The sequence below is a fragment of the Solanum stenotomum genome, chromosome 10 (assembly GCF_019186545.1).
Source record: "Solanum stenotomum isolate F172 chromosome 10, ASM1918654v1, whole genome shotgun sequence".
Taxonomy (NCBI): Eukaryota; Viridiplantae; Streptophyta; class Magnoliopsida; order Solanales; family Solanaceae; genus Solanum; species Solanum stenotomum.
Window position 1 is genome coordinate 9,571,971 of NC_064291.1, and position 24,264 is coordinate 9,596,234.

Sequence of the window (24,264 nt, forward strand, 5' to 3'; positions counted from 1 at the left end):
TTCCATCAAACAATCAATGGTGACAAATGTTGTGATTCCTTAAGAAGAAGAAGAACTCAAAATTAAGAAAAATGTATATGCTTTAAAGAAATTGGGGCCACCAATAAAATGATTAAAAAAGAAAGAAAATTGAAATAATTAATATATTAAAAATTATAATACATAATTATATAATGACCAATAAAATAGTGTCATGTGTTCAAATTTGTCATTCTAAAATATATTTTTTTTCTTCTCACGCACCTTAAGGAAGGTGAAGACGCTTTCTTTGTCATGTCACGTTCTGAGGGGGTATTAATATCACTTTGAACAAGATTAGGTGTGTAATAGGCTGCCGCAATAGTTTAAGCTTGTAACTGACTTTTTGGTATAAGTTTAGGGGGGGGGGGGGGAGGGGGGGGGAGAGATTTATGTCTTTTCCCAAATTGTTACTTAAACTTGAATAGAGTTGAGCACATATACACAATTACACGCGCGTCCTATTGACGTCTGACTTGACACGTGTGTCTACTTGTTCAACATTATACAAGTTTAAGTGTCGATTTGTGCACATTCAAAGTTGGAGGGCATAGATGTGGGGGCGGGCTAAGTGGGGGTTTGGGGGTTCGGACGAACCCAATAGTTTTTCCGTAGATCCTATATTTGTATTAAAAAATTAAATAAATATATATGTATATTAACTTGTGAACCCCCTAACAAAACTGACTGACGACTCATTGGTAAGGAAGGGACCATGGAAATGCTACTCACGCTAGAGCTGTGGGTTCTCGAATAGCACTATCATCAAGAGTTTCTCTTTTTTAAAAAAGAAAAAACCGAAGCATGCTTTGCAGTATTTTTCTCTTTTGATATTTATGCAAATTTAACAAATAAAAATAAAAATAAATTAAAAATATAAAATTAACAATTAGAAAAACAAAAAACAAGATTAAAAAAATCTACTCGTCTTAAAATAAAAAAGATTCTCGTTTCTTATACAGTATCCTTAGTTAATTTGTCGATTATATTTGAAGTTATTATTCTGTCCTAACATATAAAAATCCTGAACTCCTAATTTTGACTCCGTCTCTATATAGATGCCAATAAAATCAAGTTAAAAAGACATATTTACGTATAATGTCAATAAATAATAAGCAGAACACACTTTTTCCTATAGGAAATAATAGAACATGACGACACATATGAGTAGGGATGGCAATGGGGCGGTGCGAGGCGGGTTGAGCTTAAACCGCATAATTTTTAAACCGCCCTGCCCCACCCCGCATAATAACTTTTTTCATTTTCAACCCGTCCCACCCCGCCCCGCATAACTTTTTTAATATTTTCTTTTTCTAGTTAAGTTTGATGATAAAAATAAAATTCATAAAAAGAAATTCATTTTTTCATTAAGTAGTATTAATTTAATAGGATAGTAACTGGAAATTTTATTTTTTAGAGGTCAATTGGAAATATGTAAGAAATTGTAATATTTTTTATTGAACCATTTTCATTTACTATCTTGAATATTTTAGTAGCTTTAAAGAAATTATTTTAATAAATAATGCTCTATCACTCTTATAACATGTAAGAAGTAAAAATTAAGTTTAAACCCACATGAAATCACATATACCCGCAACTCACCCCGCCCCACATTAATTTTTAAAAAACCCACTTCAACCCGCCCCACATCCCACCCACCCCGCACAACCTTAAACCCTCCCCACCCCACCGCCCCGCATAGCCTTAAACCCACCCCACCCCATTGCCATCCCTACCTATGAGGAAGGGTTCCCACGTTGTTTGGTGATATAGTAAATAAACTTTAGGCCCCCTAATTTTGGGCGCCGCAAAATTTTCTAATATATGTATATACTATATATTATATTTTAATTTTATACATAATTATTCTTCAGTATGAATAATTTTTATATTTTGATCATCTAATGAATTTATATAAATAAATTTTTTAGAATATGAGATTTGAAATCTTAAAAACAAAATACGTACTTACTACAACATGTAAAATATAATCTAGTTGTTTACAAATTATGTTCACGGACAATTATATAATTTAAACTCATAAATATATATTATTATTGTTTTAAAGACAAGAATATAATTTTATAATTAAAAAAAGAAGAAGATAAAACCATTGACATACCCTAAATATATTTACTAGAATATATAAAATTAAATCAAAATTAATATGATTATTTTTTCACAAAATATATATCAATGCATACGATGTTCATGGCTTGAGGAATATCCAATTAAAAACAGAAAGAGAGAAGGACAGAAACAATTTTCAACAACCAAGAAACACCCCAAATTATAAAATACGTTTCAAGAGAGATTAAAACAATTGGATATATTAGAAATTAAAAAAAAACAATAATATTTAAAAGAAATCAATTAAATTTCTTTTAACAACTTTGAATATAAAATATTAGAAAAATAGACTTCAAGTGTGTGTATATATATATAAGTTACAAGTTACAAATATTAAAATAAAAGTATTTTGAATTTTTATATGTCAATGCTTGTTTAAGTAATATTTGCTAGTATTAACTTTTTCAAGTATTGACTTATTATAGTGGCTACAATTTAATTTTCAATACATGGTTATGTAAAGTAATTAAAATTATTTAATTGAAGATATACAAATTTATGAAAAAAAGAGAATAAGAAATGCAAAGATTCAACGAGTTTTCGACTTTATTAATAGATTGATAAAATTCAAAACATACAAAGTTAAAATTAGTTGTCCCTAATTTCATAAACTTAAATTAGAAAAATTAAAAATATAATAGATGAATTGTAAATCTCCATATTTTGAATCATCTTTTCCAATTCCTCTGTATTAACATTAACAAGAACTGACTCATAATTTTTAAAATCAACTAATATGTAATTTGGACTTTGCTTATACCGAAGGATCTTCAATTGACATTATTTCCTTTAGGGGTGTATATGGCCGGGTTGGTTAGGGTTTTTTAAATATCAAACCAAATCATTTGTGTCGGATTTTTAAATCTATAAACCAAACCAAACCAAACCAATAAAACTCGGGTTTTTCAACTTCGGATTTTTTCGGATCTTTTGGATTTTTGGGTTTTTTTGGGTTTTTTCCAGAAAAATATTCATACAAACATATAATTTACTTGTACTTCAAATATTTCTTTAGTCCTACCAAAATACAACTATCTAAGGTGTTTCTTAAGAAAATAACACAAAATATTATATGAGTAATGATACTAAAATATCCAACAAAAAATAATAATAATGAAATCGTGTAAAACAAATATTGCAAATTAACAAGTCATAATGAAAATGATCATAATTTAAAAGTACTAAATCATGCTAAAATAAGTTTAATAAGTATTAGTTACATGACTAAATATTAAAGGAAATTAAAATTAGATTATGTATTTGAATAAACCAATGTAAAACCATAGAACAAATATTCAATATTATTGTCATTCTTAGTGTTGAATTGATTATTTTTTTTGCTTTAGTATTAATTTAATTTTGATTTAAGCTTTATTATAATTACCAATATCTGTGGACTATAATCTTTATTGAACCATTTAGAATTCTAAGTTTCAAACTTGAAATAATAATATATTAAAAGATAAAAACTATGAAAAAGTATAAGAAATATTTAAAAATTATATCAAAGTAAATACTTTTATGTATAAAATAAAATTTTAAAATTATATATATAATGTCGGGTTGGTTTTTTTTAGTTAAAACCAAATCAACCTAAATATAGTCGGATTTTTTTTTTCCAATACCAAACCAAGTCAAACCAACCACTGGTTGGGTTTTTTTTCTCGGTTTGCGGTTTGGTTCGGTTTTGTACACCCCTAATTTCCTTAAGTTCTTCTTCTTCTGTATCTTGTTGTCTTCCTTTATTTCTTCGCTCTAATCTAATTCGAAGATTTCAAATCTCATATTTTAAAGAGGTTTATCGATAGAGATCTATTAGGTGATCTAAAAGTATAAAAATAATAATTTATATTGATGAATAACGATGTATTAAATTAAAATACAGTATATGAACATATTAGAAAATTTTCAAGCCCTGGGAGCTTTAGTTGCTTCATGCTACAGCCGACCTGACAACATAGAGTTAAGAAAATAAAGAAGGTTTTTGAATCTTGTGGTCTTGAACATGTCGAGTGTATAGTTAAAATTAAAGAGTTTTAGAAAAAAAGAAAGAGACATTCTTCTTTAAAACTAAAAACAAAAAATAGGACAAACAAATTGAAATGGAAGAATAAAAAGATATTCTTGGAGTATTTAAGTAAGGATCTATTAGAGCCTGTTTGGCATTGTTGTTGGGAGGTCAGAAGTTTTTTTTTTTTGAGAAAAAAACACGTTTTTTTTTTTATAAAAAAAAGTGTTTGACAAATTCTTAAAACTACTTTTAAGTGGAAGTAGAAACAGTTTTTCTGGTGTTAGGAAGAATCTAAAAATTTCTGTTTTAAAAAAAAAAAAATTAGAAGCAGAAGCAGAAAATTAATTTTTTAAGACTAGAATATCCCTTACATATATACATATTTATCAATATATCACTTATTAATTAATTAACATATCTCATAAGTTTGTTTAATTTTCATTCAAGAATTTTATTTTTTATTTTTATATGATAAATTTTTTGTTTTATTTATGTTTTTATACTATTATTTATATTTTATTTGTATGTATTATTTTACAGAAATTAGAAATAAAAGTAACAACAATATTTTTGCAGGATTAAAAGGAAGAGAAAACGTAGCAATTAAAGATTTAGACCCTCACAAAAAAGCATCCCAAATAACGAATTTTTCTTTTCTTAATTTATGTATTATTTTATTTTAATTTGAATTTTCTAAAACTCTAGAGTATTATAACAAAAAAAAAATGGATAATAGCTAAGATTGAATCCAAAAAATAGGTAAAAACTAACCAAAAAAAAAATCTCTTTTCAATATATTTCAACAATATTTATCTATTTAATTATAATATTGATTGAAAATTTGAATATGTACATTTTAATTAATTAAATTAAAAATGTAATTAAAATTCTTGTATTAGATATTTAAAATTGTTTCTCTCTGTAAAATAATCTTAATATTAAAAGTACATTGATACTCGTCCTTTTTCGTAATTTGACTCTAAAAGCACTTTTTTTTAAAAAAAAATTAATCAAACACAAATTGCTTATCAAAAACACTTTTCAAATGAACTTGCCAAACACGAATTAATTTTTTTGAAAAACAGTTTTCTAAAAAGTTATTTTTAAAAAAACGCTTCTAAAAATAAGTAGTTTTTAATAGCAATGTCAAATAGACTCTTAATATCCTTTGTGTGTTAAAAAACTTGAGGTATCATATACTAAAGGTGATTCACATGTAAACAAATTACACACTTTCAGATTGTCAAATTGAAATAGAACTATTCAAACTTAAATTAATTGTAGCCACAATTTATTACATCACGTAAAAACGTGGGAACCCATATGAGACGTCAAATTAACGATGTATAATTGTAAATGAACGTTCTTTACTATTTCTTAGATCCTTCCTAGATCATTTAATCTGTTGTTATAAAAATACATAAAATTAATTAATTTATAAGTCTTTTTCGACAATGTTGCTGGACTATTGCGTCCACACACTGGGTTTGACTGGTATTTTGTTTTTTTTTTTTTTAAAAAAACATAAACTAGTAATACAAAAAAATAAAAAAGGAAATTGTCATTTCAATTCATATTGGTACAAAAAGAACCACTTAATTAGTAGTAATGCCAACTCTAACAACCAGAGATACCGTGTAAAGAAAACTAATAGAACAATTTCACTTTCTTTTGGCATGAGTCAGTTCTGATAATAATAAATCATATTTAAGGTGTAGATATTGTATATAAAGGTAATAGTGTTCAGATGTCGATTGGAATGAGTTATTGATCAAAATAAAAATCAAATCAACTTAATCTGGTAAGACAGTGTTACATGTTCAGAGGTCCAAATCTTTAGAAGAAATTGTGGATATTAATGTTGATGATTAAGTTGAAGATGATACAATACCTTTGGAAACAGTTACACTTAAGGAAACACTTATCACATCTAGAACTCTTCACAATTTTATGGTGCAATTCGAAAAGACACCGAAACTTTTGGTTGGAATAAGAAAAGTTAGAGATGAGCTTTAACTAAATTTAAATTTTAACAAAAAAAAAGCATAATAAAATCATATTTAACTAAATTTTCTCAGATATATATATATTTTTTTATTTTAGATCAAAAGTGGGTCAGACCCTTTTATTCAATAAAAGTAAAAATAAGCAAGTCCTTTAATAACCAAAAGGACAGAGAACAAAAAAGGAAACAAAAGCAAAATACAGAGAAAGATTCAGAGAAGGAGAAACCCTCTGCGTCTTCTTCCTTGGTAGCTGCTCGACGCAGCTCCAGACACCATTATGATCAGCAACTCCGGCCGCATTCCAGTAGCAGACATTGAGACGAAATGATCAAGAGCTTAGGCGGCATCCACCTGGGCGTTCAAAATTCTCACAAACGCCATGGATCCGGTCTGATGAAGACTTCTTCAACTCTTAACAGTCGTCCAGCTTGTCCGCAAGGTAACACATACTCCAAGAGCTTAACAAATTGTCACAGCTATGTCAAAGAGATTGAGCTAACTGACCTTAAATCGTGCAGGCTGAGCTTCAAGAAGCTAATACCATTGCAACAATTTCAGGTTTATTAGGTAACCTCTTTGATTCTGCAGATTTATGACACCGATAAGCACATTTTGCCTAATTTTTGTGTTCCTTGCTAAAGATTCCTCTTTGCGTAATCGTTGTGTCGATGTTATTGTAGACCGGAAATCTTTTTTGTTGGGCAAGAAATTCTCTTTGTTCCTCTTTGTAAAAGAGTGTGTTTTATATATTGAAATTTACATTTTGACACTTCTTTGTCCTGAGATTTGGTGTGCCTTGTTTATCACCATGTAGTAATGCTTGAGCTTGTCCTGGTAGATCTTCTACGGATGTAAACTGAATGCTATTTGTACCTGCAAAGTTGAAGATGTAGTTAGTTAAAAAATCCGCCAGTTTGTTCCCCTCTCTGAAAATGTGTTTGACCACCACTTCCTTCTCCTTTAGCTCCTCCATAATGCACCTTATGTCCACTGAAATTCCCCATGGGATTTCCCATTTTCCGTCAAGGAATTTTTTTATTATTAGGGAGTCTGTTTCCATCACAAGAGGAAGGTAATTGTTTTGCACACAATACAATAAACCACTTCTAAAAGCTTTCACTTCAGCTTCTAAGGCATTGCAAAATGTCATACAAACAGTTTGTGCATAGATTAAATCCCCACGGCTGTTTCTCACACAAAAAGCTTTGGAGCTGAGTGATAACTGATCTTTACTAGAGCCATTTGTATTGCATTTAAATACCCCCACAGCAGGCCAGTTCCATCTTACTACTTTCCAAGAGAGCCTTGGGATATATTCTTCAAAAAAATTTACCATCCAAGGCCAAGAGCTTGGGATATTAACTAGCCAAGGATATCTATTCATTGCAAATAGATAAGTATTCCTATTGATTTCACTAAGCATAGTGACCTTGGATAAATGTCCCCCATTTCTAATAACATTTCTTCTCTTCCAAATCTGCCAGATGATAAATATTGGTACTGCATTATATATAGGTCTCAGTTTAGCATTACAATCAGCACCCCACCATTTGTCCAATGTTTGCGTCAACTGTATATAAGGTCCCTGTATTCCTGCAGCTCCTGATATAGATCTCCATAAGAAATTAGCATCTGGACATGCTACAAACAAGTGGTCAAAAGTTTCCGCCATTGAATTGTTACAGCAAACACATACAACAGAGTCAGCAATTTTGCACCTAACTAATACCTCTCCAATAGGGATTCTTTTGAACCACATTCTCCAAAGAAGAAAGGAAACTCTGAAAGGTATTCCTTTTTCCCAAATAACCATAATATTATGCTGCTTGTCCTTTCTTTGTCTTACCATTTCCCAGGCACTTCCAACAGTGAAGTTTCCTTTACTATTGGGCATCCACCAAGGTTTGTCCCTCTCATTAACTACTATGCCATTCCCTAGGTTAGTACTCACATGCTTACATATGTCTTCTCCAACCATCTCCCGCAACATATCCATATATCACCCATCAGTGTTCATAACCTGATTAACTTCTGCAAAATCATCAGTAATTGTATGATTTAGTGGTAATACATACTGCAACGCTCCCAGTTGAGTCCAATTATCATGCCACAGACTAGCATGATCCTTTCTTGGATCCCACCATATTTCCTGGTCAATATTATCTCTTGCTTGTAGCATCAACTTCCAAACTTGAGATCCCCCTTTCCATTCTACAGTTTGTGGACCATGCCTCTTGCAATATTTATTCCATAAGAAATTGGACCACAATGTGTTTTTAGTTCTGAAACTCCACCAAAGTTTAGCAAACAATGCTTTAGACAAATCAAATAAGGATCTAAAGCTAAGACCTCCTTCTTCTTTAGGTACACAAATATCATTCCAGGAGATCCAATGTTTTGCCCTTCCCTCTTCTTTGAAATTCCATAGAAACTTAGCAAAGATTTTATGAATGTAATATATGATGCATTTAGGAGGAGCCATAACAGATAATAAGTATATGGGCATACTTTGCAACACATGTTTGATAAGGACTGCCTTACCCCCAAAGGAAAGCATTTTGCCTTTCCAAACCTGAAGTTTATTTTGGATCTTCTTAAGTAATTCTGTGAAATCAACTTTCCTTTTCTTAGCATGCCCAATGGGACATCCAAGAAACATTAAAGGAAATTTACCTCGTAGAAAACCTGTAGTGTCTTCCACCACCTTTACTGATGTATTTGCCGCCTTGTGAGACATGTAGAAGAAACTCTTCTCCTTGTTGATTTTTTGTCCAGATTGTGCTTCATAATCCTGCAACACCTTCATAATTAACTCCAAAGACTTCTTCTTTGCAGATGAGAAAATAATGGTATCATCTGCATATGCTAGATGATTTAAGTTGTCACTCCATTTAGGCATACCAAAACATCTAAACTCACTGTAATTAAACAGTTGGTTCAGTGCTTTAGTCAACACCTCAGCCGTTAGTATAAATAGAGCAGGTGATAAAGGATCACCCTGCTTTACACCTCTTGTGGAATGAAAAAATCCTTGAGGTTGTCCATTAATGAGAATGGAATACTAGTTAGTAGCCATGATTCTCCATATCATATCAACTACTGTATTATCAAAGCCCATATGAGTTAAAACTCTAGCCAAAAATTTCCAATTCACCCTATCATATGCTTTGGCCATGTCTAGTTTGATAACAACATTATCAGGTTTCCCCCTCTTTCCAATATCAGTTATAATTTCCTGTGCCAGCAAAATATTCTTAGCAATATTCCTTCCTTTTACGAAACCAGATTGATTTTGTGAAATTAATCTAGGAAGAAGACTTTCCATTCTATCATGTACAATTCTGGAAATCACTTTGTTGATGAAATTACTTAAACTAATTGGTCTAAGGTCTGAAAAGGTTTGAATAAACTCCCTTTTTGGAATTAAGACGAAATTAGTATGAGTAATTGATTTAGGTAGAGTTTGACCTTGGAAATAGGCTTGTACAACATTAACAATATCAGCCCCCACAATTGGCCAGCAAGATTGATAAAAGATACCAGTAAATCCATCAGGTCCACAAGCACTGTCTCCGTTCAGCTTAAATACAACAGATTTGATTTCTTCTTCTTCAGGCATGGTTTTAATAAGATAGTTATCTTCTGGTGTGACTTGTGCTTCAATGTGTTGTAACATGCTATAATCTTCAATACACTCAGTCCCAGTGAATTGATCAGTGTAAAATTTCAAGGCCTCCCTAGTGATCTCATCATCTCCCTCAGCCCAGGTACCATCAGATTTGAGAATTCTCTTCAATGTTAATCTCTTTCTCTTTTCTTTAACCAGACAATGAAAGAATCTGGTATTCTTATCTCCTTCAGTGCTCCATTGAATGCTAGCCTTTTGCCTCCAAAATTCCCCTTCATGATGCAAATAAAGCTTATGTTCTGCTTGAACTTGTTGAAGTACCATTCTGTTATTGGCTCTAGGATCAGCTTCAAACAACTCTTCTTTCAGTCTAACTATTTCTTCTCTAATCTGCAATTGTTTAAAAATATCCCCAAATTTAGCCCTACTCCACTTAGCCAGGGCTAATTTGGTTTTTTTCTGTCTCATCTTCCATTGTACAAACACATTTTCAGATATATCAGCCTCCCAGCTTTGTCTAACCACCTCCGTAAAATCATCACTTTCAGACCAAAATTTTAGAAACCTAAATGGTTTGCTGAAATTTGGGACAGGACCTCCAGTAGTCAGTAGGAGAGGGGCATGATCTGATCCAGTCCTAGCCAAATGCATAACCTCCATATTACCAACCATATCCTGCATAGCCTGGTTTGCAACCACCCTATCAAGTCTTTTGAAAATACAATCCTCATCTGCTCTACCATTCCACCATGTGAAAGGGCTACCAGAGAAGTGTAGATCATTTAATTCATATGAATTGATACATAAAGAAAAGTCTTCATATTCATGTAGATATACAGGAAGTCCACCAATTTTCTCTTCTTCCCCCATAACAACATTGAAGTCTCCTCCAACCATCCAAGGTAATGAGTGATTATCACCTATTGCATAAATATCTTCCCACAACCTCAGTCTCTCAACTGCTGTACATTTAGCATATACCAAAGTGACCAAGAACTGAATACCATTATGAAATGATAGGTGTAAAGGTAATTGTTGTTCAGAATCTGAAACTACTCCCACACGAATCCCCTCCTGAATAAATACCCAAATTTGACCATTGGAGTTGTAATTGACATATTGCATGCCCAACCTTCTTTTGTATTTCTGAATATGCCTAGTGTCTTGAAAAGGTTCCATCAAGGCAATTAGGAAGAATTTGTGGTGTCTATGTAACATTTGAACTCTATGAAATGCATTTTGAGTTCTCACCGACCTTATATTCCAAAATAAAGCTTTTTGAGTCATTGGAAAACACTCTTTTCACTCATTTTGGCCTGTAAACTTGTCGACTTTGTCTCATTAACCTTTTTGCCTTTTCTTTTGTTTCCTCTTGTCATCATCTGAGGAGATACGTCAGCTTCTCTATAAATATTGTTCTCCAACTGCACACTTTCTTCTTCTTCACCATCTTCAATATTTACTTCATTACTATCTTCCCTGGATATGTTCTCCTGATTAGATATCTGCATCTTCTCCTGTAGGACCTGATGTGTAACTAAAGCATGTAAAGCTTCATTAGGTGCAGATCTTCTCTTGCCCATTGTGATAGCCTGCACATCATCTGGACCCCTTGTTGCTTGCAGGTTGCTGCTCAACTCATTTGATTCACCCACACCTATATGAAGATTATTTGCAGAAGGAAATCCCCCCTTCACTTGGAACCATTGTTTGGAGGGGCTCAAGATATGTAGCATCTCCCCAATCCTCATGTTGATTATAAGCCACTATTTCCTTCCCATGTGTATTCCTCCATGTGTCCTCATCAATTGTATGCACCTCTTCTATTATTTTCCCCTTTCATTAATTTGATCATTTTTTTCATGTGTAGCAGATATATCTCCTTGCTGGTGGACAACCTCCGCAACTTCGACTATGATTTTTGCATTTTTTGATGAATATGTATTCCCATTATTATCATTGTTACCATCTTTGCTACAAATTCCATTTTGCATCTGTGCTGCTATAGTATTACTTGTATGTTGTTCATCATTCCTCTCCTGCTGTGTAGTGAAAGCCCTGTTGATCCAATCCTTAGTGGATTCATTGCCTAGTTGTTGATAAGCTGCTTTACTTATCTCAGGAACAAAACTTACTTCCTCCGTTTGCTGCTCATTCATCTCCTGGTTACTTCTGTCTGCCTCATTGGCTGCTAAGATTGCAAATGCATTCCCCTTGTCAGCTTTGCCAGGAGTACTAGCCTTCTCACTAATGCCAACACCTTTTTCCATTGTAAACATTTTATTTGTAGGATTCCAATATCTTCTGATTGTTCTTCGTCTTCCTTGTTGATCATTCTTCCTTTGCTCATCCCTTATCATCCTGTGATTCTTCATCACCTTTTGGCTGCCTGGTTCCTCCTCCATTTCCAGTCCTCAATTCTGGGTGTAAATGTTTACAGTCCTCCTCCACATGCCCTTGAACCTTACAATGTGTACAATATTTAGGCAAAAAGTCATGTTGAATCTTCACTTGTTCTATTCTTGAAACCTTCGTATCTTCATTCATAATCTCCATTTCAATAAACCTTGGGAACTCTGACATAAGATCGACTTGCACTTTGACTCGGGCACAACTTGGTCTCGTTTTGTTTATTGTGGCCATATCTAATTGTAATGGCTTTCCAACTGATGTTGCCAGTGAGAATATGGATTCCTTCACAAAGTAGGTGGGTTTGAGATCTGGGAATGATATCCAGGCCAGCGCCTGTGTTGTTTCTTCTGTAGCCTAAAATTTTTCATCATAAATAAGGGGCCTCATGGAATATGAATATCCATCCTTAGCCAATATGTAGTGTATGTTTTTAGACATTACGCTGATGAAATCTTCCTGTTGATCAAGTCTGATGAGGACATGTCTATTGCGCAATAGACCTATCTTACATTCTCCTTTAATGTTGCATTGTTTCGGGATAAGCATCCTAAGTTCCTCCAGTTCCGGCCATCCATATGAAAATTTACCAACTATTGCATATTGGAGATTCTCAATAATGTTCATCCTCTTAACTTCCTTCTCTGTCCACATCACTCGAGGAATTCCATTCGTATAGGTGATTGTCTTCATAGGAATTGGTTCAACCTTCTTCGTCGAATAGGTGATCTGATTTCTAAGGGCATTGGCATAATTCACCTGTAATTTATCATTGTTGTCGTTAGGCAACCAATACTATTAGGCTCGATATTAAGGTTCGCACTATTAGTTTTTATCGATAAGGGTGGGAATGCAGCTTCTTGAAGTATTGAGGACTGGCCAGCCCCAAGACTAGGCTGACCAGTGGCCTGAGTGGCCATAGTGGTGAGATTAGGTCAAAAAGTCACCGGCGGCGGTCAACTTAAATCTGGTCATTTGGTCAAATGCTTTTCTCAGATATATTTGTACTTAAAAAGAATTATTAATTTATAATATTAATGGGAAAATGCATAAGTACCTCCAACCTATGTCCGAAATTCTAGAAACACACTTATACTATACTAAGGTCCTATTACCCTTAACTTATTTTATAAATAATTTTTTACCCCTTTTCGGCCTACGTGACACTAGAAACCAGATAGCTTGAAAAAATTGTCAACAGACACTGGGCCCAAAAAACAAACAAAATTGAAGTGATGCTGACTTAACTAGCTAGCTAGTTTCATTTCCACCATCCATTTTCTTGTTTAGATAATAACTGAAATTATGAGTTTTTGCATTTTAGAAAATACGATAAATAATAAATTCAAATTAATTGAATTTTTAAGTATGAACAAAATTATTGAGTTATGCTGAATTCCTAAGAAAAAACTATAATTCTACCCTTATACAGTTCCTATATAAACACTCTGTTAGTTAGAAAGGAAAATAGAGTGATAGTGGGGAAATGGGGAACATTAAGTTTTTGTTGTTAGCATTTTTTCTTATAGCAATTGTGGCGAATGGTTGTTGGGAGGAAGAGAGAAGTGCTCTCTTTGATATGCAAACAAACATAATGAGTTCGAATGGCGAATTGTTGGTTGATTGGGAAGGTTATAATACGAATGGTTTTACCGATTGTTGTTTTTGGAATAGTGTAAAATGCAACTTAGAAACAGGTCGAGTGATCAAACTCGATCTTGCAGCAAGGTTTGGATCAGGGGATGGTTGGAGATTTAATGTGTCTCTCTTTCTTCCATTCAGGGGTGGACAGAAAATAGAGTGATAGTGGGGAAATGTGAATACGGAAACTATATATACCTATGTATTAGTACACTATATATTAACATGTTATTTTGTAAACTAAGGCAGCTTCCTAACCTGAAAGAAGTCGATTTGCAATATAATCCATCCTAAAATTTTACTGTCATCTTTATGTTCGATTTCATCTCTTGAGGTTCTAAGACTTGGTGCATATGTTGGTACCTCTTTCAGCGCATGGACATATATAATAACAGTATATCCTCCAACATAAACTCTACATATGAAACTGTGGCCATTTTTGCAATATAATACTTAGTATAGTTGTAATTTTTGGATGAAGGCATGATGAGTAAGAAATGTGGAAGGCTAACCAATTTAAGAGAACTCTGGTTTGAAGGTTATGGAATCAGTGACATCAATACCCTTTTTGCATTGGGTAAGCAGGTTCTCTTTACCATAAGAGAAAAAGCAATTAACAAAATAACACTAATGGGAATCACTTCATAAATCAAATGCAGGTGGTGGTGCCAATAGTGGACTGAGGAATTTAGAGAAACTCAATTTGAATTATAATAACTTCAATTCTACCATCTTTTCATCACTGAAGGTTTTTCCATCTCTCAAGCAGTTGGAACTTGCAGCGAATAAAATAAAAGAAAATATCAAAATGAATGGTTTGTTAGCATATTTTTCTCCACTAAGATATTAATGATGCATCTAAATATCTCAATTTTATTTCTTCGCATATCAAATTAAAGTTTGATTTTTTATTTTTGATTTACCTGTCTAGACATAATTGCTTTGAGCAACTTGAAACATCTCGATCACAGAAGCAACAATATAGAGGGCTTAGTGACTACCAAAGGTACACGAAGCAATGCAGTTTCTGTAATGTTGAATGTTTGATTTTAAACTTAAGAACAAAATGCAAATTTGAAATGAATGGTTTGTTACGCCTCTTCCACGCTAACCGAATCTCAATTTTATATCTTCGCATATCAAATTAAAGTTTGATTGATTTATTTATATATTTTTGATTAACTTGTGTAGATATAATTGCTTTGAGCAATTTGAAATATCTGGATCTCTCGGATAAAAGTATAGAGAGCATTGTCACTGCCAAAGGTACACTAATCAATGCGGTTTGTTAATTGATTAAATTGATTTAGAGATTAATTATTTATTTATTTTTTCTCTAATAAATTCTGATTGGTAATTCGCTAGATATAAGATTGATCTATCATTCTTGTATAAACACATCTATGATTTATTTAACAGGTAGCAAAAGAATGAGTTCTTTGTAGAGTTTACTATTGAGAAGTTTTAACTCCAACTCAAGCAGGGTCATACAATCCCTAAAATCATTCTCATCTCTTAAATCACTTTCCTATGAATATAGTGATCTCACTGCTCCCACCATAATTTACGGTAAGCTCAAAATCAAAAGTTATATGCCTTAGCTTGGCTTAATTCTGTCGCCACTCTTTTCTTTTGAACTATGATTAATATTTTTTTTTTTTTGACTCTTTAAGCATTAAGAAATCTGAGCACACTGGAGTACCTATACTAGATGGGATCTTCTTTAAATGACAACTTTCTCCCAAACATTGGACAAATGACTTCTCTTAAAGTGTTGAGTATAGCTTTTGGTGACAATAATGGCACCCTCCCTAATCAAGGTAATGTTTTTTTCTCTTCTTTCTTCTAATGCTTGCATTTCATGAATATAGTTCTATAGGATTGATTTTCTCAATTATGTTCAATTGGTCAAATATTTATATTAGAAAAACAAATTGCTTAAAAATGAGAAGAATAATTTTCCTAATGAAAGTAGGAAAAAACAAACTCTACAAGTAACATTCACCTTCCTAGCTCCAACACACCTCATAGTCACCTCCCCCTCCCATCCCTCACATTACAAATTATTTGTCTAGATTATATACAAATATTTTTAGAATACTATTTTTTGCTTACGTACCAAATACAAGAAAATAAATAACAAAATCCACGTATTTTTCTAAAAACATTTTCCTTTGATACACACCCATAGACATAAAAACAAAATATTAATAAGATGTGGCTTATTATAGAAAGTTGTTTTAGCTAAATGTCTCTGAACCTATATATAGGTTGGTGTGAGCTCAAACACATTGAAGAGCTGGATTTTACAGACAATACTTTTGAGGGAACACTGCCTTCATGTCTTGGAAACATGACATCACTTCGATGGTTGAGTTTTTCTGGGAATAACTTACATGGAAATATAACGTCACATTCTATTTGGAGGAGACTCACATCACTTGAGTACCTCGATATTGCATATAACCAATTTGAAGTTCCTCTGTCATTCAACCAATTTTCCAACTATACAAAATTGATCTACTTGGATGTTGGTTTTAATACAATAATTCCAGATATCGAATTCCAAAATTGGATCCCAAATTTTCAGTTGGAGTTTTTTGCTATCCGAAGATGTATAAACCTTCAAAAATTGCCTTCTTTCCTTCATTACCAATATGACTTGAGGATCCTTGTTCTATATGGAAATCAATTGCAAGGAAATTCCAACATGGTTGTTAGAAAATAACACCAGACTTGCAGCCATTTATGGTGACCATAATGCTTTCAACCGATCACTGAAGTTGCCATCAAATCGTCACCTACATCTAGAGACGATCGATGTTTCTAATAACAAACTAAATGGACATATTCCAGCAAATATGAGTTTAGCCTTTCCGAAGCTTACTTTTTTGAACATGTCACAAAATTATCTTGAAGTTTTGTGGCATTCATTTAGAATTCCTAGACATATCTGCCAATATCTTGTCCGGAGGAGTTCCTAGTGATCTGGCAATTGGTTCTCCACAATTGTTCTACCTTCGGTTGTCAAACAACAACCTTAAAGGAAAAATATTTCCGGAGGAGTTCAGGCCACATCTATTATCCTTTTTGTATTTGAATGTCAATAACTTTTAAGGACCACTACTTATTATATCCCTTATTGTACTCGATGCTAGCAGGAACAACTTCACGGGGGAGATTCTGAGATGGATTACGAATAATACAAAATTGTTACAGCTTGATTGGTCCAAGAATCATCTCGAAAGTTCAATTCCAGCGGAGATTTGCAATTTAAAGTTCATTCAAGTCTTAGCTATATCCGAAAACAGGCTTTCAGGCTTTATACCTTCTTGTGTGAGTTCTTTACCTCTCAAACACACATCCATCTTGAGAAAAATCAACTGGGTGGTGAATTGGGACATGTACTTTTCAACTTCTCTTCTCTGATAACATTGGATCTTCGTTACAACAATTTTATAGGAAATATCCCACACTCCATAGGCTCTCTTAATACTCTCAACTACCTTCTCCTTAGCAATAACCAATTGGGAGGGCAGATTCCAACTCAGATTTGTATGCTAAACAAGTTATCTATTGTGGATTTATCTTTCAATAAGCTTTATGGTCCACTCCTACCTTGTTTGAGTAACTTCACACAAGCCAAAAAGGATGCAGAGATAACAATGGCCTATTATGCTACGACTTCTAGGCGTTCATGGTTAACCTTTTTGGGCTGGATATTTTTTATTATCTAATTTTTGATGGATGTGGAAACTCAGGTCCAATTTTCAACAAAAAGAAACTCATACACTTTAAGGGAAGCATTCTGAAATATATGTCGGGTATTGATCTCTCAAGTAACATATTAACTGGTAAAATTCCTGTTGAGCTAGGGAACATGAGCAATATACATGCATTGAATATATCGCACAACCATCTCATCGGAAGAATACCGAATACCTTCTCCAATCTACAGAAAATCGAGAGCTTAGACCTTTCCTACAACAGATTGAATGGGAGCATTCCTGTTGGTCTACTTGAGCTAAATTCTTTGGCAGTATTCAGTGTTGCATACAACAACTTATCTGGTGCAGTGCCTGATTTTAAAGCTCAATTTGGAACTTTCAACAAAAGCAGCTACGAGGGAAATCCTTTTCTTTGCGGTTATCCATTAGACAACAAGTGTGGCATGAGTCCTAAATTGTCAAATGGAGACGAGGAATCATCAGAATTGGAGGATATTCTGTGTTTTTACATTGGCTTTATTGTGTCTTATGGAGCGATCTTGTTGGGATTAGCTGCAGCGCTCTGCTTCAATTGTCATTGGAGAAGAGCATGGTTTAAGATGATAGAGGCATTGATGTTTTATTGTCACTATTTTGTGTTACTCCCATCAAGAGTAGATGGTACATGAATGTTGGTTAGGTATTGTTGTATGTCTATTCACTATTATTATGTTGTGATTCTCTTTTATCAATATAAATCCATTTGGAGCTGTTACAATTTCATATGTTAGTAATATCCCAATGGTCTATTTTTGTATATTCATGATGAGATGCTTCATTGGTGTTGTTGCTATTTACCTAGCAATTTGAGGAATAATATGATTAAAGCCATATCTATATGTATTTAGTATCATCTGATTCTTTGGAGTTCGCAATCTAATTAAGCTTCAAAAGGTACAAAATTTCAATAATGGGGTGGTCCTGATCAAGTTAAAAGTTTGAGGAGTAGTGTAAAAAAAACACACTAAAATTTCAATTATAACCATGACCATGAGAGATTTTTGGAGTAAAAAAAAATCTTTTTTTTTTTTTTTACTAAGAGTCCCTTTTTTATTATTATTTGAGATTCTAAACTTGGACTCATAAACTTTTCATATAATTTTATCTAGAGATGTAAAAGTAATTACTTGAAGGGAAAAAAGACAAATATACCCCCGAACTATCGTTAATGGTATATAAATACCCTCCGTTATACTTTCCGTTCATTAGTGCCCTGCCGTCCAAAAATCAGTGCACATTTGCCCCTCACACTAACAGAAGAATTATTTGATACACGTGGCGTAATCCCACGGCTCAACCCGATTTGACCAATTATTTAACCCAAAATCTGAATACCCGCCCATTACCCATTTGACCCACCCGATACACCCATTACCCATATTTGTTAACAATGGTGATTTCTTTTTTCTTCATCTTCTTCCTCTGTTTTTCACCTCAATACTACTACTTATCATTTGCCATCACCACCGCCGGCGTCTAAGGCAACAACCGTCGTGTTCACCGTGAACCCTTTTTCCTATTAGACTCACCACCACCTTCTTCTCAACCACTTATACCTTCTCCTCTGGGCCATACAGAGTACCCATTTCAAGGTTCTACTACTCCTGATAACAGTTATAATAATCCATTTTTCCCTACTTATCCTTCTCTTCCACCTTCCCCTATTTCCCTTGCTGATTTTGTTCCTAAAAATGTCTCTTCTATTATCCTCTCAAATACCTCCAAATCTAACCCTGTTTCAACTAAACTCATTGTCACTGTTGTTATCTCTGTTGTTGTTGCTGTCATTGTTCTATCTATTGCTATCTTTTTGCATATACGAAAGCGAAGGAAACAAAGTGACCGGAAAATTCAAAGATCTGATAGTAATAGCAATGGGTTGAGTCGGGATGGTGCTAAAAATGATGCTAATAGTGATATTCATATGCTTTAAAGATCGTCTCAAACTAGTTCAGAGTTTCTCTAGCTATGCTCCTTCTTCGAGAAAAATGGACTCGCCGGAGCTCCGTACATTGCCGCCGTTACATGGATGAAATTTGAGAGAGTTGTGGGAATATCATGTTTTTCTCCGGTACTGCTGAAAATGATGTGGATTTTTACTCTTCTGCCGGATCTATGGATGGTAGAGAGAGCTCTATCGTCGTGGACAGCCGGATTGTTTTTTACGTTTTTAGATAGGTTATTTGTGTGGGTAATGGGTGTATCGGGTGGGTTAAATGGGTAATGGGTGGGTATTCAAATTTTGGGTTAAATAATTGGTCAAATCGGGTTGAGCCGTAGGATTGCGCCATGTGTACCAAATAATTCTTTCGTTAGTGTGAGGGGTAAATGTGCACTGATTTTTGGACGACAGGGGCACTAATGAACGGAAAGTATAACGGAGGGTATTTATATACCATTAACGATAGTTCGTGGGTATATTTGTCCTTTTTCCCTTACTTGAATCATGATTATGAGATATAAAAAAGTTATAGGAACCATCTAACAAAATAGAAAAGTTACGGGGTCGGTTTGCTATTTGAAGACTTGAAGGCTGAATATAAGTTCATAAGAGAACTACTACACCAAAGCATCATCTCGCCCGAATGGACCTTGCGGTGCACGATCTAAATTTAATCGGAGAACTAATATGGACACCGAACACCAGGTGGTGAAAAAAAAGTGCCTAACTATTTCTTGAATAGTTTAAGTTTATATATAGGTAGGAAGTTAGCTAAAATGTGCAAAAATGTCCAAGTTTTTTTTTTCTTCTTTTAGTTTTTCGCCAAAGTAAGCTATGAAAAAAGAAAATTTCAAAGAAAATAGATTAGTTCTAATCTTATTAGTGTGGAGGATCATTTTGTCTGATTTCAAACTATTGAAATTGGAGCAAATCGAGAAAGTACATTTTTTTTTTCCAAACAGGTATTTTGGCTAATTTCCATATTCTTTTAGCTCTTTTTTCTTTCAATTGATTAGATTTTTCGATTTCTAGTGAACATTCTTAATGACAAATATTTATTTATTTATAATTTGAGACTTTAAATTCAAATCTTAAGACAAAACTATCTTTTAATAAAATGTGCTTTTATTTAAAGAGCGACTATCCAACATAAATCCGAATTAGTCAACCTAAAAAGGCATAGTAAAATTAGGAGGGAAATAACTAAGAAAAAAGCAAATGAAGAGTAGTATAATTTAGATATTTAAATTCCTGAACATTACAACCAATATATTTTATTCTCGTAACAAAATACTCCGACTCATGACGATAAAAAGAAGAAAAAATAAAACATAAGTTGAAGATTCGCTAATTGGAAAACTTGATATAATTTTATTTTATTTTAAAAAAGGAATGGGGGTAAAGGGAGGGGAGATGGGGAGATATTAGAAGGTAGGAAATCAAACTCTTACGAACTAGTTAATAAGAGAGGAGATTACAAGATAGGAGATTACAAACTAGTTAATAAGTGTAAAATAAATAAATGGGGTAAGTGTAAATAAATGTTTTCAAAATTGGGGGTAGGAAAAGGGAAATGAGAGAGGACATTACAGGGTAGGAAATCAAACCTTCACAAACAAAGTAAAAGTTCAAATAATCCACCAACTGAATTATTAAGACTTCATTTATTTACAATTAATGAGGTATGAATCTGGACGGCATAGAAATTCAGGGTACATGTGGATGAAGTCCTACTATAATGTATGAAGATTAACTTGGTCTCAAGGTGTTGGTGCTACTAGTTATCTAAACAGGAGACTATGTCTCATCTGATTCTAACATCTCCATAGCCTTAAAACTATGGGGGTTATTTGATAATTTTGCAGAAATTTTAGATTCGAAATTGATCGGCCTAAAAAAACAACATTAGAAGGGAAACAAATAAAAAAAAAGTTAATTGAAATATAATTTAGATATTCAAATCCCTGAACATTACTTCCAATATATTATATTCTTGTAACAAAATTCTCAAAATTAAGGGTGCGGGGGAGGAAGAGAGAGGAGAATGGGAGAAGATTACAAGACAAAAATAAAATGTTGGCGAACAAGGTGAAAGTTTACAATTGAGCTACTGAGATTTTCTTTATTGTGACCTTATTATTTTTCAAAATTGGGGTAGGAGAAGAGGAAATAGGGAATAAACTTACGAGGTAGGAAATCAAACTCTTACCAACAAACTGAAATTGAGTAATTTTAGTAAAATTGAGTTTTCTTTGTTAATTTGGTTTTTTCCCATCCAATTGAGGGGTACGGCAGTACGGGTGACAAATTTATAGACGACAGGGGTAAAAATAACTTCATAGTCAACTAGTAAATCAAAATTGAGGAGTATTTTTTACCCTTTTCCCTATTTTATAACAAAGACTCTATTTTGCTATGCATTTTTCCAAAAAAAATTGAAGAAGAAAATTGGGTTAACAATTTTTAACGTGAGGGGTTAGCTTATTCAATTTGTATATTCTCCTGTTATTTAAAAGAGGGACCATTGTGCCCAATCAATCAATCAATCTATCCATTCCACACTTGAGGAAATTCAATTTGAATTTTTACATGTCTTCTAAAGTAGAAGACAAAAAAGTTGATATAAAGTTGATCCATATTTCTTCACTTTTATTATTACCAACAACTAGTATTATTTTTCCTATTTCTTTCTTCACTAAAAACTAAACCAAAGAATGGGATCTAAAGGCCTTGTTCATGTCTTTCTTGTCTCATTTCCAGGCCAAGGACATGTCAATCCTCTTCTTAGATTCGCCAAACGCCTCGCTTCAAAAGGCCTTCTCGTCACTTTCTCAGCACCCGAAATTTGTGGTGTAGAAATGAAGAAAGCTAATCCAAAAATCAGCAATGAACCTACTCCATATGGTAATGGTATGATAAGATTTGATTTCTTTGAAGATGAATGGGATCCTTCGAAGCCCGATGGCAATGATTTGGAGATGTATATACAACATCTCGAGATAATAGGAAAGAAAATACTCCCAATAATGATCAAGAAATACGCGAAACAGGGCAGCCCTGTTTCGTGTTTGATTAATAATCCTTTTGTCCCTTGGGTTTGTGATGTTGCTGAAAGCCTTGGCATCCCTAGTGCCATGCTTTGGATACAATCTGCTGCTAGCTTTTCAGCTTATTATCATTATAGTCATAATTTAGTTCAATTTCCTAGTGAAACACAACCTGAAATTGATGTTCAATTACCTTGTATGCCTTTGTTAAAGTATGATGAAATTCCTAGTTTCTTGCACCCTTCAAGTTCATATACTTTCTTGAAAACAGTCATTTTGAGACAATTCAAGAACGTATCCAAACTTACCTTTATACTTATGGAAACATTCCAAGAACTTGAACGTGACGTTGTTAATCACCTCTCCGAAATATTTCCTATCAAAACTGTTGGTCCTCTATTCAAATACCCTAAAGAAGTAGCTCCTAATGATGTCCAAGGTGATTTTATGAAGGTGGAAAATTGCATAGATTGGCTTGATACAAAATCAACATCCTCTGTAGTGTACATATCCTTTGGTAGTGTGGTCATATTAAAAAAAGAACAAGTGGAGGAAATAGCATATGGGTTGTTGAATTCATTGGTGAATTTTTTGTGGGTCATTAGGCCACCTACTAAAGTCCAAAATTTTGATCCAATATTGTTACCTAATGGATTTCTAGAGAAGGTAGGAGATAAGGGGAAAATAGTGCAATGGTGTCCACAAGAACAAGTGTTGTCCCATCCCTCGGTGGCTTGTTTCATGACACACTGTGGATGGAATTCGACTATGGAAGCACTCTCAAGTGGCATGCCCATTTTGGCTTTTCCTCAATGGGGTGACCAAGTCACCGATGCTAAGTACTTAGTCGATGTTTTCAAAATTGGAGTTCGATTATGTAGAGGTGTGGCTGAAAATAGAATTATTTCGAGGGAAGAAGTGGAGAAATGTGTAAGGGAGGCTACGAATGGGCCAAAGGCGTCGGAGATAAAAGAGAACGCGTTGAAATGGAAGAAGAAGGCGGAGGAAGCGGTGGCGGAGGGTGGCTCCTCCGAGAGGAACATGCAAGCTTTTGTGGACTATGTTAGAAGTGTGTGATAGCAACGTAAATCATAGTTTAAAGAATACATAAACAATATACAATTTAATTTGTCTTTTATTTATTGTAACCGTATATTCTTGTCTATTATTCCATTAAATAATTATAGAACAATGAATCCTTATTAATTAATAATTCTAGTGATTGGATCTCTATGGTGATAAGAAATAAGATATTCAAATTTATATCGTTGTCACAACGTATTCATGTTTCATACGTCAGAAGTTAATAATTTTAAATTATCAAAAAATTCGCGTGTTTCATATTGTGTGCGCAACTGCGCATTAATGGATGAATAGATTGAAGTTATATATATTTAACAATTATAATGTAATGTAAAGTCTGAAGAAGACATAGTATATACAGATCTTAGCTCTATCTTAGAGGTAGAGAATTGTTTTCAATAGAGCTTTGACTCAAACAAAAAAAAACAGTCCAAAATAATATAGAGAAAGAAATAACATAAATGAAGATAATCATGGCAAAATACTACAGACAACCTGACAAATCATCATAAACAATAGTCATAACAAAATGTAAAAAGATAACCAAACTCAAAGGACAAAAAACTACAAGAGTAATTATAC

General features: G+C 33.3%; 1 protein-coding gene and 1 pseudogene across 1 annotated transcript; both read left to right on the forward strand.

Moving 5' to 3' along the window:
• Positions 1 to 13,688: 13,688 nt before the first annotated feature.
• Positions 13,689 to 18,331, forward strand: LOC125842420 (receptor-like protein 56; annotated as a pseudogene).
• Positions 18,332 to 22,220: 3,889 nt separating this feature from the next.
• LOC125842423 (gallate 1-beta-glucosyltransferase 84A24-like) lies at positions 22,221 to 23,840 on the forward strand. The gene is made up of 2 exons (XM_049521720.1): positions 22,221 to 23,675; positions 23,707 to 23,840. Coding segments are annotated over exons 1-2 (1,410 nt in total). The 5' UTR covers positions 22,221 to 22,266; the 3' UTR covers positions 23,708 to 23,840.
• The last annotated feature ends 424 nt before the right edge of the window (positions 23,841 to 24,264 follow it).

Coding starts and splice junctions, on each gene's coding strand:
- LOC125842423 (XM_049521720.1), top strand. CDS start 22,267: ATGGGATCTAAAGGCCTTGTTCATGTCTTTCTTGTCTCATTTCCAGGC.